The 14,580-nt window shown below is 44.9% G+C and overlaps 1 protein-coding gene across 4 annotated transcripts in view; it reads right to left on the minus strand.

The window, feature by feature from the left end:
* Positions 1–4,832: 4,832 nt before the first annotated feature.
* KCNJ16 (potassium inwardly rectifying channel subfamily J member 16) overlaps positions 4,833–14,580 on the minus strand; it is a 35,355-nt gene continuing 25,607 nt past the window's right edge. For all 4 annotated transcript variants that reach the window (XM_054846779.1, XM_054846778.1, XM_054846780.1 and 1 more), the window contains one exon: positions 4,833–9,350. In XM_054846779.1, the coding sequence (XP_054702754.1) occupies positions 7,985–9,274 (1,290 nt within the window). In that variant the 5' untranslated portion in view covers positions 9,275–9,350 and the 3' untranslated portion in view covers positions 4,833–7,984. The remainder of the gene's footprint in view (positions 9,351–14,580) is intronic.

Raw genomic sequence — 14,580 nt, forward strand, 5'->3', positions numbered from 1 at the left:
GTCAGCCACAGTTTTGCTGGAGGGTGTTGGGAAACGGCTTGTGGCTGGTGGCGTGTAGAGTTGTGCAAGGTTGATGTTTTGTGGGGTATTCTGGGAACTACACTGTGATTGTGAAGGACTTGTCCATAAAGAAAGATAAAACGGGAGGAAAGAGGAAGAGGACCCAGTGAGGCAAAGCGTTATGGGCCCTGTAACAGAGTGGCTCCAACTCAGGAGTGGCACTCTGCTGTGCCCTCGCAGATGAAACCAGTGACAAAAGACAGATGGGTTTTTTGCCTATGGAAAAGTCATCACTGAAGAGAAGAGGTTTTAATCAGTAAATATACAGTGAGTAATTCCAACACCTATCATAAAGTACTTACCAAATTTTGTTTCCCGACTCACATCCTACTATAGGTCAGTCTGGAAGCTGTCCCATTGAAATTGGTGGGGTCATATTTACTTAACGTGAGTAAGGCCCTTGACCTGGGCGGGCAAGGAAGGTTTCCCCTTGGGTACACTCACCAGGGTCTTTTTTCACGTCTACTTGGAGATCTGAAATGAGACCTACCCATTTATGTGTAATTCCTCTTTTTGTGCCCTATTTAGGGCACGCCTGTCGCAATTAAACATTTATCAGTCAAAATTTGAAAATTTATGACACGCCCAAAAGGCAACTCTACTTACTGCTAGAGACACCCAGCTCGGTCATTCCACCGAGCCGCAGCACAGAGCAGTGGTATCGGGGAGGCTTTGGGACTGTCTCCTCTCTACTGCTGTGTTGTACAACGGTCACATATAGGCCGTCAGCTCATTTTGGCACCTGGACTAAGCAGGAATCGTGCCGACCGAACATCAGACCAAAAATAGTCCCTCCCCTGTCAGGCAAGTTTGAGAGACACCCTGTGATCAAAGGTGGGGAAACGTGAGGAGCAAATACAATGCCCAGTAGTTGCAGCTGCCTGACAGTTGTGGCGCTTCCTACACATGCCGCTGCGAAGGAGAGTCTGAAGAAAGGATGTGAAGAAGGATGATGATATAGATGGTTCAGCAGATGTTTAATTGGAGCTACTCCCATGCGTGAGAGAACGCACGAAGCTGTTCAATGGAAAATGTGCGTTCAGAAGTGGACATGGCACTGAATATGAGATAATTATTAAGGCATTTCTATTTTGGAGCCCTTCTGTGTGTAGTTTTACATAATAAATGTTAGCGTTGCTTTTCTACACGCACACACGTTCCCTGGTCCAAACAAACAAGCAGCTTTTTGCTTCTTGTCACTGATACCTCTTGAAGTAAGAATCTTTGGCCACAAATAGATCATTGCCCTATTTGAAAAGTTCCTAGTGGAGTGTAGCCAGTTTTGACTGGCTATATATACCTAAGCTGGCAAATCAAGCAACCTCTCAGCTTTTGCTTCTATATATAAAGAGGAATGATATAGAATAAATCAGCTGGACGAAGCACATGTCAAATCAATTTTTATACCAAAAATCATTTTCTTTCTGAGTTTGGTTTATACTACTGAGCCTGAGCTATAGAAAGCCCTAACCTATGGTCCCCAATTTGCCTAGGATGGTCAGGCAATACCAGGAATTTGCTGACAACAGGTTCTCCGCTTATGCTGTGCTTATAACACCGCCTTTCTACGTGCCCTTCAAGAACGGCCGGGGAATCCATCGGCGGGGACAGCACGCCGTGCCTCCCAAGTCGTTATGATTCTCAGATGCTGTGCAGCCCTCACTGCCCAGCTGCCCCCGAAGGGGGGCTGGAAACAGAGACACAGAGATGGGGGCTAAGCCTGAGGCGTTCATCTGAGTTTAAGGCGCCTGTCTCCTCACAGACGCTCTCGGGGAGCCACTCAGCACCCACCGAGCGGGAGCAGGACAGGCTCCGCCGGCCCCGCCGGGACAAGCGGGGAAGGGGCCGCGGGGGACCCGGCGCAGCGTGGGGCGATGGGGGGGGTCGAGGGCGGGGGGGCGGGGGGGGGGGGCGCCGCCGCTCCGCAGGCTGCCACCAGGTGGCGCCCAAGTGCCCGCGGCGGCGCGGCCCCGGCGGCAGGAGCGGGGCTGGGGCTGAGGCTGCGGCAGGGGCTGGGGCAGGAGCGGGGCTGGGGCAGGAGCGGGGCTGGGGCAGGAGCGGGGCTGGGGCAGGGGCTGGGGCTGGGGCAGGAGCGGGGCTGGGGCTGAGGCTGCGGCAGGGGCTGGGGCAGGAGCGGGGCTGGGGCAGGAGCGGGGGCTGGGGCAGGAGCGGGGGCTGGGGCAGGAGCGGGGGCTGGGGCAGGGGCTGGGGCTGGGGCAGGGGCTGGGGCAGGGGCTGGGGCTGGGGCAGGAGCGGGGCTGAGGCTGCGGCAGGGGCTGGGGCAGGAGTGGGGCTGGGGCTGAGGCTGCGGCAGGGGCTGGGGCAGGAGCGGGGGCTGGGGCAGGAGCGGGGCTGGGGCTGGGGCAGGGGCTGGGGCAGGGGCTGGGGCTGGGGCAGGGGCTGGGGCAGGAGTGGGGCTGGGGCTGGGGCGGGGGCGGGGGCTGGGGCAGGAGCGGGGGCTGGGGCAGGAGCGGGGGCTGGGGCAGGAGCGGGGCTGGGGCTGGGGCTGCGGCAGGGGCTGGGGCAGGGGCTGGGGCTGGGGCAGGGGCTGGGGCTGGGGCAGGAGCGGGGCTGAGGCTGCGGCAGGGGCTGGGGCAGGAGCGGGGCTGGGGCTGGGGCAGGAGCGGGGCTGGGGCTGAGGCTGCGGCAGGGGCTGGGGCAGGAGCGGGGGCTGGGGCAGGAGCGGGGCTGGGGCAGGGGCTGGGGCAGGAGCGGGGGCTGGGGCAGGAGCGGGGCTGGGGCTGGGGCAGGAGCGGGGCTGGGGCAGGGGCTGGGGCTGGGGCTGGGGCTGGGGCGAGGGCGAATGCCCGGGAAACAGGAGGCCCCGCTGCTGTCTGTACATGGCTGGTAGCATCCGAGGTCGGGTTCGGGCAGGGCCAGAAAGATAGGGAATTTTGGGGACGCGTCTGGGTGCGGGGAATTGTTGGGAGTTTCTGAGAATCGTAGGTAACTGTGTTGCGGGGCACGAAGCAAACACCGACTGGCAGGTGGGAATGTCACAGCTTCACAAAATCTAGCTTTCTAGGGAGCAACGGGAGCCCAAAATGGAATTATCCAGCATCATACCATTTTTGTCTGACATTTATCAGATTGCCCCATCATCTCCTCAGCCATGGGGACTAACCCCAAGAAAAGCTTTAAGTTCTGGAAGTAGCTGTGTGTTATTGTAACTGCTCCTTGTTTCATTCTCATTTCATTTCTGTCACGCTTCCTTTTGTCTGCTTGGAAGTGAATTTGTTGTCAGATGCTTCCCAAAACGGGCCTCTTAGGCCCACCACAGACACCAACTCTTTCTGTTTGCAGGTTCCCAGCTCAAAACCAGCAAAGATTTAAGAGCTAAAAAAAGCTTACAAGCAATTTTTTTCTTCCCACACAAACAGTTTGGATACCCTGAAAGGTACCTGTTGTTTCCTGAAGTGAGTGTAACTGTAACCATAATGCTTCAGGTTAGGTAGGCAGCTGAAGTCAGACCTCCTGTGCAGCGTGTAAGAAACACAGGATAAACAAAGGGATATATATCACATCCCACATCTAAAAATCAACTTCACAGAAAATATGCACTAAATGATACATGATAATGGGGAAAGAAATGCCAGCTGCCTTAATGAACGGTGGTAGGCAAATCTGGAAAAATAAATTCTATAATAATCTCTTCTATTCCCTTTGACATAAACTAATCTTTCCCCAGAACAATAGTGCTACTTTCCAAGAGAAAATAACCGAGATGCAGCTATAATCATCATACAGGAGTCCAATGCAAAGTGGTTTGTGTATATTCTCTTTGTTGTTAAAAGTTTGCTTCATCTGGTAAATTTTGTGGAAAAGATGGGAGCAGGGTGAACAATTTCCAGCTGAGGCAGAAAGAAATGCCAGTTGCTGCCTCTGGGTGGCTGGGAAGAAGCTGCTGAACTTCAACCAGATGTATTGGCTTTCTGCTGAAGGCCTGAGGAGCACGGGAGGTGCTCTGGGAGGGTGGGAGGTACTTGTGTTCTACTTCAGCTCCCAACTCGCTGAGCAGCCCAGAATGCAGCCGGACACTTACTTTTGGACTGGTGACCACTTTGATCCATTCATTAGGGATGACTCAAGGGTTAGGTCTGCGTTTCTGCTGTGAGGATGCACGCGTCATTACTTTTGTTGGGTTTCGGAGAGGCTTGCTTGCTTTTGCATTGCTCATCTCTGCAATGGGGATGAATAAAAAATAGCCAAATGGAAATCCTTGGGAAACATCCTCACCTAGAAAAAGCAGATGGGTGAGGAAGATTCTCCCTCCTACTTACCCAAAGCTGCTGTACAGCAGTGTACTGCAAGAGTCTTTCCTAGGTCCTCTCCTAGGCGAGGAGGATGTAAGAACCGGCGCAGTCAGGCCCCACCTAAATGGTCGTTACGGAAGGAGCCTGCACATTTTGTGTGGCTGTGTATCCCTTCTACACCTCTGTCCACTCCTGTCTGACCCACCTGGTGCTACCAAAGGTCCTTCATCAGGCGAGGAGGCTGCAGGTTAAGTATGCAAGCCCTGGGTGCAACTGCCATGCAGAAGTGCGTATGTCTGCGAACGGGGCTTTGTTTGGCTCGTTCCTCCAAACAAATGGAGTTCATGCTAAGAAGTTTCCACAGGATGCATTTATAACTTTGTGGGTTTGCTTGTGATTTGGCACCTTTTAAAGTCAAAAGATTACTCTGCACCTTTCCATGACCTCTTAGTGCATAAGATATGGAAGCTTAAAACTGTGGCTGAAGGGAAGAAAAGTAAAATGTGCTCTCACAAGGTGTGTGGTAGAGGCATGTTCTTTATTTCTGTGTCTTTATTCATAAAAATGCAATGCATGCTTTACTATACATTATTATACATAGTTTCTACACTGTGATAAATGAAATTAAAATATCAAACAGAGAAACCCAGAAAAAGCCAGACTGTTTGAGACCAGTGCTTCAACCAGTATCCTGTCTCCAGCACTGGCTGGTATCAGATGCTGTAGATAAAAGTAGAAGAAACTGTATAGTAGCCTGTTACGAATTAACATGCCCAGGAGAGAAGTTTCTTCCTGACCCTCATCAGTTAGTGGTTGACTTGCATGCCAAAGCATACATTACTATACATGCTCACGTATTTATATCTATCTATACCCAGAAGCATGTGACAAAACACTAAATCAGACTCCTGGTACTTTCACTTACAGGAAAGTCATTCTGAGGAAAGAATTTTCTTCACCGCAAGAGGCTCACACAGTTCATAACTGGGAGAGGAAAAGGCAGGTGGGATTCGCAGCTTAATAGGGGAAACTACTTTTACAAACAGCACCTGAAATATGCACCTTTTGAAGATATTTTGGGGATTTTGATTACATATCTCAGTAGTATCTCATCTCTCTGAGTAGCGTTACCTGTGTAATTAAGCAAACACTCACACGTGTGTAAGTACTTGTAAAGTGATCAGTTAGGCAGATTTCATGTCAGACATTCCCTTTTTCTGAAAACCATAGGATCACAGAAAAACAGGGTCGGAAAGTTGAAGGCAAGGTTGACCATTCTGTATCACTCCTGACAGCTGTTTTCTCCAACAGGTTCCCGAGAGCCACCACCACAGAGGTTACACACCCCGCAGACCTGTTGGTGCTCCCCATTCTGTACAAGTGTTTCCAAATTCACTTCAATCTCTTTGGCTTCAGTTTAACCCCATGTCTTCCTGTCCTACCCACCAGATATGGGCAACAGATTATCCCTCTCTCTCAAACTGCAATTTTTGTGTTTGAGAACTGTTTGTTTCCTAACCCCTTTTTGGACTGAAACACCTTCAGCTATTTCCCTGCTTCCTCACTGCCATGTTTTCTAGATCTCCGGATTCTCTTCAAATTGCTCCATGTCTTTCCGAACGTGCGGTGCCCATCATCGAATAGAGTAACCCAGCCAAGATCTTTCAAAGACAGAGGAGTGTGGAAGGATTACTTCACATGTCTTGAAGGTTAGATTCTATTTTATACAATCCGGATGGTGTATTTTCCCACACCACATAAGTACTGAGACCCTTATATATTTTCCTACGTTCCTTTCCATTTTTTTGGACTATTTCCCCAATGCCTGCCAGTGCTCAAATCCAGGATACAATAGTTATAGATAGATGCTGATGCTGATTCAACATATAAAATAGGCTTATTAATGAGTTTCAGTATAGCCACCTCCCCCGAGGCTTGTTAATATGCTTGGTTTTACCTAAAGGGATCACATAGATCCAAAGACAAGTGCTAGCAAAATAGAAATGCAAGATACATTAAAATAAATTTCAGGAAAAAATATTCAGCATGCTATTTTTCTTCATTAAATGTGATGAGCTCATAAAAACTTCTAATTAATCAGGATGATGTAAATGACTCGTCGGACCTAATTTTAGCAGCTTAAAGTTAGCCAGCAATTCCACAACAGTCATCTCATCTCCTTCAACAATAAATGGAGAGAGATGAACATTTCCAGGATAAACACATCCTATTGCCTTCAGCTCCCTAAAAAGCCAGAGTGAGATGGGATGAAGTCCCCTGTGAAGACAGAGAACAGTTGCAGTAAGCACAGAGAGCCGCAACCAGTAGGCAAACAATGTCTTGATGGCTGAGGTCAGGTGAGATAAATCCCATTTTAGGCAACCACAAATTCAGAGATAATTATTTTTGCGTTAGCATGATAATTAAGCACAATGCAAATTAACTGTAATCATCAGGGGGAAAAAAAACATGATGAGATATTGCTTATTGAATAATTACAGAGATGTGCAGAGCATGGAACTTCCATATCACAGACAACTTCAAAACGTTAACATTTTCCTTTTTTCCAAATTGAGCTGACAGCTGAGTATGTTGAATTTCTCCATGAAGGATCATTTTTACACAGTCATTTCAGATGAATAAAAATATTTCATTTTGACAAAAATCACACTGTTTGGTCTCCAGATTGATCTTTGTCTTAAAGAAGCATAACATACTAAAAAGAAAAGCAAGGCTGACGTTCTGAAATGAAAGACTTTTTGATTGAAAATATTGCACAGCTCGCTCTAAAAACATGATCTTCTTTCTGATGCTCAACCTGATTTTGCTGATTTTGATTTCAAACTTGAGGTCTCGTTTTGATTTCTGAACAGTGCAAATGAGCCAGTCTGGCCAGCCCTCCTAGCCGTCAGAGCTACGTAACAAAATCTTCACGCAGCCCCGAGCCAGCTGACATACCGCATACCTCAAACTGCCGAGGGAGTGGCAGTTCTGGGAATGGCTCACGACTAGGAAATGAGAAAAGCTCTCCAGGATCCCACTGTGGATCCCACAGGACTAGGCAGGGTGTAAGCAGGTTTCCAAAGCTACCCAGTAATACTGGGTTCAGTTATTCTTGCCAGTTCACTTCCTCCTACAAATAGCAGCCCCATAGATTCACCGGGTTAACCCTGGGATGAGGGCTTCATTTCAACTGCTAGAGAGGTGCAATGAAAGAGTAATCGTTTGTTGTGATGGTGGGGGAGTTCCAGAGTTTCCCTCCTAGGGGGACTGGGAACTGGCTTTCCAAATAAATTAGGCAGCTTTGAAAAAGCTGACCTAGAGGGCACACTACATTGGTTTTTGTTCCCTGCCTAGATCATTATCTATCTCTGGGTATGGCCAACATTGGTCCCTGCAGGGTAATAAAGTTTACAATAAGTTTGCTCAAGTACAGTAGCTGTCTAGTCAACCCAAATGTAAGCTGTTTCCTTGTGCCAATGCTAATCTGTTACTGATACCCAAGCTAACCAGTATGAAGCTCCTTCTAGCAGCTCAGCACTGTATTACAATGTAGGCATGCTGTCAGCGAGGTTTATAATATAAATACTTGTGCATATGAGTTCATTGTTTATATTCTAAAAGCTATGCTGGGAGAATTCGTTGGAAGTGATTTTAATTGCAGTAAAAAACTAGATTTGGGACTCTATTGATAGCCTACTTAAGGTCACAGCTGCTTTCTGATAAGAAACTTCTCCAGAAGGCTGATTGACAGCTGTCACTGGGTCTTCTGGATCTTCACAACTGGTGATGAGGGCAACTGCACTAAATGACTTTTGGTTAGTACTGAATGACTTGATCTCCAGTGCTGACGTCTCTGCTTCTTTTTCCCGTGTCTTCTCGGTTCGGTTCCACTCTTGCTCCTTCCGATCCAGTTGCATGGCACTGCAGTGAGGAGCATAAACTTCTGTGGTCTCTTCAAACTGTAAGCAATCCACCTTATAGTATTTTTTCTTTACATGTAAGACATCGTTAAACCTATGGCCCCAAAGAATCTCTCTGGGGACATATGAGCTTCTTGACTGATGTGAAGTTCCTGTTGAATCCCCTGTGTAGACAAATGTGACCAGGATTTCGAAGTTATCCTTCGCCAGGGCTTTCCGGTCTAGACCATACAAGGGGCTCTCACTATCAATTTCATGTACGACTGTCACTGGTGTAACAAGTATGATCTGGTCATTTAGCAACTTCAAGTCCTTGTATTCCATCGTCATTCTGCCTTCCTTGTCTTCCTTGTAGCGCAGAAGCTGAGCTCGTACAGAGCCCTCAACCATGTGATTTGGCCGGAAATCACCAATGCGCCACATGAGGCAAAATTTATCATCCCTTAAGCCTACTACAGCGTAGTAGCTGAAACGAATGGTTTGAGCTCTTTTTCGAGCTGTGGCCATTTTAGCCAAGGCTGCCCCAATTATGAAGGTGTCAATAATGCAGCTTAATACTGACTGTAGGATAACCATGAGGATGGCAACAGAGCACTCTTCTGTAACGCAGCGGTAACCATAACCGATGGTTGTTTGGGTTTCAAGGGAGAACAGAAATGCTCCTGTGAAGCTATGGACATTTGCAACACAGGGGATTATTTCTTCATCATTGAATAAATCTCCGTGTTGGATTGCTATCAGCCAGAAGACTAGTCCGAAGAACAACCACGAAAGGACATAGGACAATGAGAATATCACAAACATATGTCGCCACTTGATGTCCACCAGTGTGGTAAATATGTCCACTACGTAGCTCTCCCATTCCCCAAAGATATGTTTGAAATACACATTGCAGCTGCCATCCTTGTGGAGAAATCGCTTCTGCAATCTTTTCATCCTCATTTCAGGGCTTTCTTGACAAGCGCCTTGGTAACTGATCTTATTTCCCTGTATGTTTACAGGCCTATAGCAACCACTCTGTTCAGTCATCTTTCTCATATCTGCCTTGTGGCATCAGTTTACAGAACACGCTTATGGTCCCAGGGGCTATATGTTTTCTTTGTTCACTGGAAATCTATAAAATAAAAGAAAAAGTTTATTTTTGTTTTAATTTCCTATACTAGAACTCTGTAGCACCAAATCTAAATACATTCACTCTGCGGCCATCATGAGCAATTTTCTGAAGAGTACAGACTCTGACATTCACTACACGACATAGCTCAAAAACTTAGGCCTGGAAATATGAGGCAGCTAGAAATTCAACCAGTTAGAAATGTCCATATCAATCCTAAAATTTGGTATGTATATGAAAACAGAAATCAAAAACCTTTGTGGTGACCCCACTGTGAGTATCTCTTCTAATGTTCTTTTGAAGTAACATTCAAATCAGGATGGTCTCTATGAACAGTCACAGAAATGGCATGAAACCTCTTAAAGTTAGCCAAATATTTGAGGCAGGTAATTATTTGTTTGTTGCAGGTTTGTTTGTTTTCCTCCATTAGAAGAAATGCCTCGGAAAACACCCTCATTTAGACATAAGACTTCGGTAGCATGGGCAGGCAAGTTCAGTGCTAATGTGTTTTAACCAGAAAATGTATCCACCACACAATAATTCGTCATTATTTGTGTTTCAGTATTGCCCAGAAAAACCTGGTCGTGGAATTGAACTTTACTGGGCTAGTGCTACAGAGACATATTTGTTCAATTTGTAGAAAAGTATTTACATTTCACATGAAAAAGAAACCTCTCTGAGGTTCTGGAAACCCTCACAAATCATTCCTTAAAACAAACAAACAAAAAAATCCGGCTGCCAAAAAGTATTTAAATTTTTATTAATGAGTTTGAAACAAGCATCCAGTATGTTAATAAAATTTGTGGATGACACAAGTTTAGGAAGTGATGTGAATTAGGAGATTCCTCTGTCAGATCAGAGAAAAAAAACGGATGTCTTTGCAGATTGCAACCATATGACCTTCAGCAGTACGAAGTGCTAGGCTATACGTTTAGTGACTAATAACAAGAACTTATGCTAGAAACTGAGACCTCATCAACTGGAATCCAACAAAAAAGGAAAGACTTAGCTGAAGTAATCAGTTATGGGATGCTTATGAATTACCTGTAGGATACAGCACCGAAAAACACAAATGCCTTTTCCTGCAGGTCTCCAGCCCATTCTGCCACATCCCAACCGCTAACACACAGCGCACTGACAAGTCAGAAGTGACAGGGTACACAACTAGAACAACTCAAAATTTTTGCCAAAAGTCATGCTTCTAACCGATATTTCTGAAGAAAAAAAGCTAATATTTTTGAGGAAAAACTGTCGTTATTCTTCCAAAAAATTGTAAGTTTTCAATGAAAAAATGACAAGTACTTTTCCCATTTTTAAGTTGGTTTCAGCTGACAAAAGTTCAAATGTAGGTTTTCAATGAAGCCAACATATTCATGGAAAATGAATTTTAAAAAAAGTTTCCTAGTGGTAGTCTTTTTCCTCAGCTCTTCATTCACTTTGCCTGAGTATAAATGACTGCACACACTTGAAGGCAGAAGAGAGTCAGGCCCATAGAGTGTCATATATATTGGATGGACTAGATTAACAGACCGAGAACTCTTCTCCCATCCAAGGAACAATGACAAGCATGCATAGACACTATTCCAAAAACACTTAAAAGCCAAACATAGTTTCCATTTCTTTTTTCTTTTCTTTTTTTTTTTTTTTCAGTACAGAAATGAATGTGACATATGGTGTCGTAGCCTCAGAATGTGGCCTTCATTAAAAAACACAACATTAATGTTTCCAAAAATACTTCTTGGAATACAGTCTTTGGAAACATTCATATGACTTGCTTTACTCATAACTTTAAACACACAGCATAGCCTAGTCTATTGAAGACTCTTGACCTAACATTTTATAAGTCATATTTAACAACAAACAAAACCTGGAAACTGTTGAGTTATTTTTTTAAGAACCTCATAATGTGAGGTGTGAAAATGAAGCAAATTGTAATCAGGAGCCAATATAATCTTAAATAAAAACATACTTAGGCTTATACTGTTTTTCTTATTGACCGATTCAAACTAGAGTTCCTTGAAAATACTCACAAATGTCCTGGGACTCTGAAAGGGACTAAACAGTTCATGAATCAAAGACTGCTGAGTTGATTCCACTCTGCTGTTGCCATCAGCAAATCATCATATTTCAAAAACGGTGTTTTGCTGGCACCATCTTTAGATTTTGTTGGTGCTGGCAAGAATCATGGACCGTCACACATGCAACTATGTGGCGAAGTCCACTCTGATTTTACGGTAGCCTGTCACACACAGGAGACAACTTCAGTTGTGAGGCATCTTGCATTAGGAACTCTGTCTCTACTTAGGGTCTCTCCTAAGTACAGGCTGTAGTAATACATCCATGCTCATGGATGTCTGTGATGGGTTTTTGACTGGTATAAATGAAGCCATGTAGTAAGATGCTAGATTGGATTTTGCAAAACAATCAAAAGTATGTCTGTAATAAGAAAGGGAATGTGATGCAGAGGTTCCTAAACCAGAACCAAATAATCTAGCCCTGAAGCTGGATGGAGTAAAAAAGAATCAGTGCAGAGCAACGCTAACAGACATATATTGCTCTCAGGATCTGAGTTAATCTTTCTCCATCGTGTTGAAAATTGGATTGCTCAGAGCCATTTGGCATTGCACAGTGGAGACGTGCCCCAGATGACCTAAAATCCCAAATGTGCTTGAAAGTCTTAGGAAATAGCCTCCTCAGCCACTCAAAAACTTCTAAAAATGTTGCCCAGTATTTTAGGTGTGCTTAAAGGTAAGCCAAATCCAAACTTTTCCAGGCTACCTCTTAAAGTCTCTCGAGTGCAATAATAATCATGCATCATAATTAATAACTCTTTTACATTGTCTGATGTTGCTCAGAACATTTAAGTCTAAAAAGCCATCTTTCGATGTTTCTGAATTATGTAAGTCTGTATTAAGATCTGTACTTCATTCATGGGGACACTTTTAAACAGGCACATGATTTTCCTCTTCCAAATAAGAGGCAGCAAGGCTGTGAAGCCAGATGTTCATTGCTTACTCTGCTGAGACACACTGCCTGTTGCAGAACAGTCTGAAGGCTATTATTATTATCATCATCATCATCATCATCATCATCATCATCAAATTTTAAAGGGAGAAGACCACAGACTTACCACCAGACTTATGAACTTAAATCTTAAGAGCCATATCAAAAATCTTATTTTTCAAAATGGAAATATTTTACATATCCCTAAGAAAGCCATACAGATTATATTAAAGGTCCTACTACCTGGTAAAGATTAACAAAGGGGGTGGGGGAGGATTTAAAAACATTCTCTACTCACTAAAGCTCATGGATCGGTTGCTGCAAATGATTCTCAGATGTTGCCAGGAAGCGTTTTCACCTTCCTCTAACACTAACACACAAATCCTTGCCCTTTTTTGTCTTGCTTTTACTTTCCATGGGATTTTTTTCTTTATTTCTGGGCATGTTTGTACACATCATGAACCTCCTCTTGCATACTGTGCTGTTGTTCAGAGGAGGAAGTGTGCAGAAATTTGCAGTACTTTTGCTAACCATTCTTATAAATCTATTTCCACAATTTCTTATAAAGCTACCACAAAGCAAACACTAGCAGAAGGAAGCTTTTTTATCATATTTATCATTCTCATCTAGTTCCTCTTGAATAGAGCAGCTGTACCAGAAGAACTTGCACTCTTGATTTTCATCAGCTTGCTCAGAACACCAGTAACTTAAGCTCAGAACAACAGATGCCTTAAGTATGGAGTTTAGCCTTTTAAAGACTTCCACTAAATGTAATTGTCAATTTAATCTTGATATTTTGAGTTTAGGGCTCAGTGTTTTATGAGGATAATCCCTATATTGCACCTTAACCTAATACCTAACAAGTTGTGGCTACACCCATTTTATGACTATGTTTTCCCATTATGTAAACAAGCAGGGGTGAATTTTTGTTCAGTGACAACTTCAGTCAACAGCTTGTTTGTAAAACATCAGGCAAAACAATGTGAAGATCTTGGCTCCAGAATAATTCTGTTCTGAGATTAAATCAAAAAGAAAACAACTCAAAACCTCCAAATGAAATTGGGTACTCTCACTCCTACCCCACACACGAAAGCGGATCTCTGTCTCTAGCGTCGGTTTAGCAATCACCTCAGTTTCCTGCTTCATTTTGGAAATGGTCGGAAGGGTTTCCAGTTTTAGTAATGGTGTTGCAAGCCTGGAAGACTTTCAGCTCAGACAACAGACATGTTACAAGAAGAAACCTTTTGAACTGTTTTGGAATTGACTCAAACACTTGTCCCTTTAAAAAAACCCCACCACCCACAAAATCTAAATGAATCTGTTAGAGGTCAGCACTGAGACTCTTCCTTCCTTCCTTCCTTCCTTCCTTCCTTCCTTCCTTCCTTCCTTCCTTCCTTCCTTCCTTCCACTCTTCTTCGGAAAGAGACCTAACTTCTCCCAATCCTTACAGCCAGTCTTTCTGCTTCTGATACGCGATGCCCTGAGCAGGGTTGGCACACCTCGCGGTTCACCATTTGTGTGTCTCACGCCACGCACACCATGCCACTGCCCCACGGAGGTGCTTGCGAGCAGTCTCCGAGAGGTACGCCTCAGGACACGGGAGACTCTGCTTGTAAACCTGCTGCCTGCTTGGCTTGTGAGTCTGAGCGGCCTTAGCCCACAAGATAAACTTATCTTCGTGGTGCGAAAGCTTTCGCTTGCCTCCCCTGGTAGAACAAAAAAAGCTCAATGATGTTCACAGTTTCAGAAAGTGTCCGATATTCTTGGTCTCTAACAGGTCAGGCCTGAGAGCTTGATAAGCACAACTTTATGTTGCAAGTGGGTTTTTTTTATATTTCACGTTCCGCAGCTCAGATCCCCACAAAGAACTAAAGGGCATCTCTACAAGGGGAGGGGGAATGCAAAATCCCCTAAACTGAACCCAGAGCCAGACCTCCAGGGAGCAAGGACGTAGGAGAGAGGTTCCCACCGCCGGACATGACCCAGAGCACTTTCAGATCAGTCCGTGCTTTTGTGCTGACTTTACAGGAGTGGAGCACACCTCAGCCAGGAGCTTCAATCACAGAACTTACTTATATGCAAAGTAATGTCTTTGAAGCCATTGGAGCGAAGCTTTTAAATGGCTCAACTTTCCCTTTAAAATAAAAGTTTTGTTGTTCGGATGACTTCATCTTAGCTGACTGAGTGCAGCGGAGGTCGGTGGGGCTGCAGTTCACCAGCGGGACTCTGT

Source organism: Grus americana, chromosome 18 (assembly GCF_028858705.1).
Source record: "Grus americana isolate bGruAme1 chromosome 18, bGruAme1.mat, whole genome shotgun sequence".
NCBI classification, from domain to species: Eukaryota; Metazoa; Chordata; class Aves; order Gruiformes; family Gruidae; genus Grus; species Grus americana.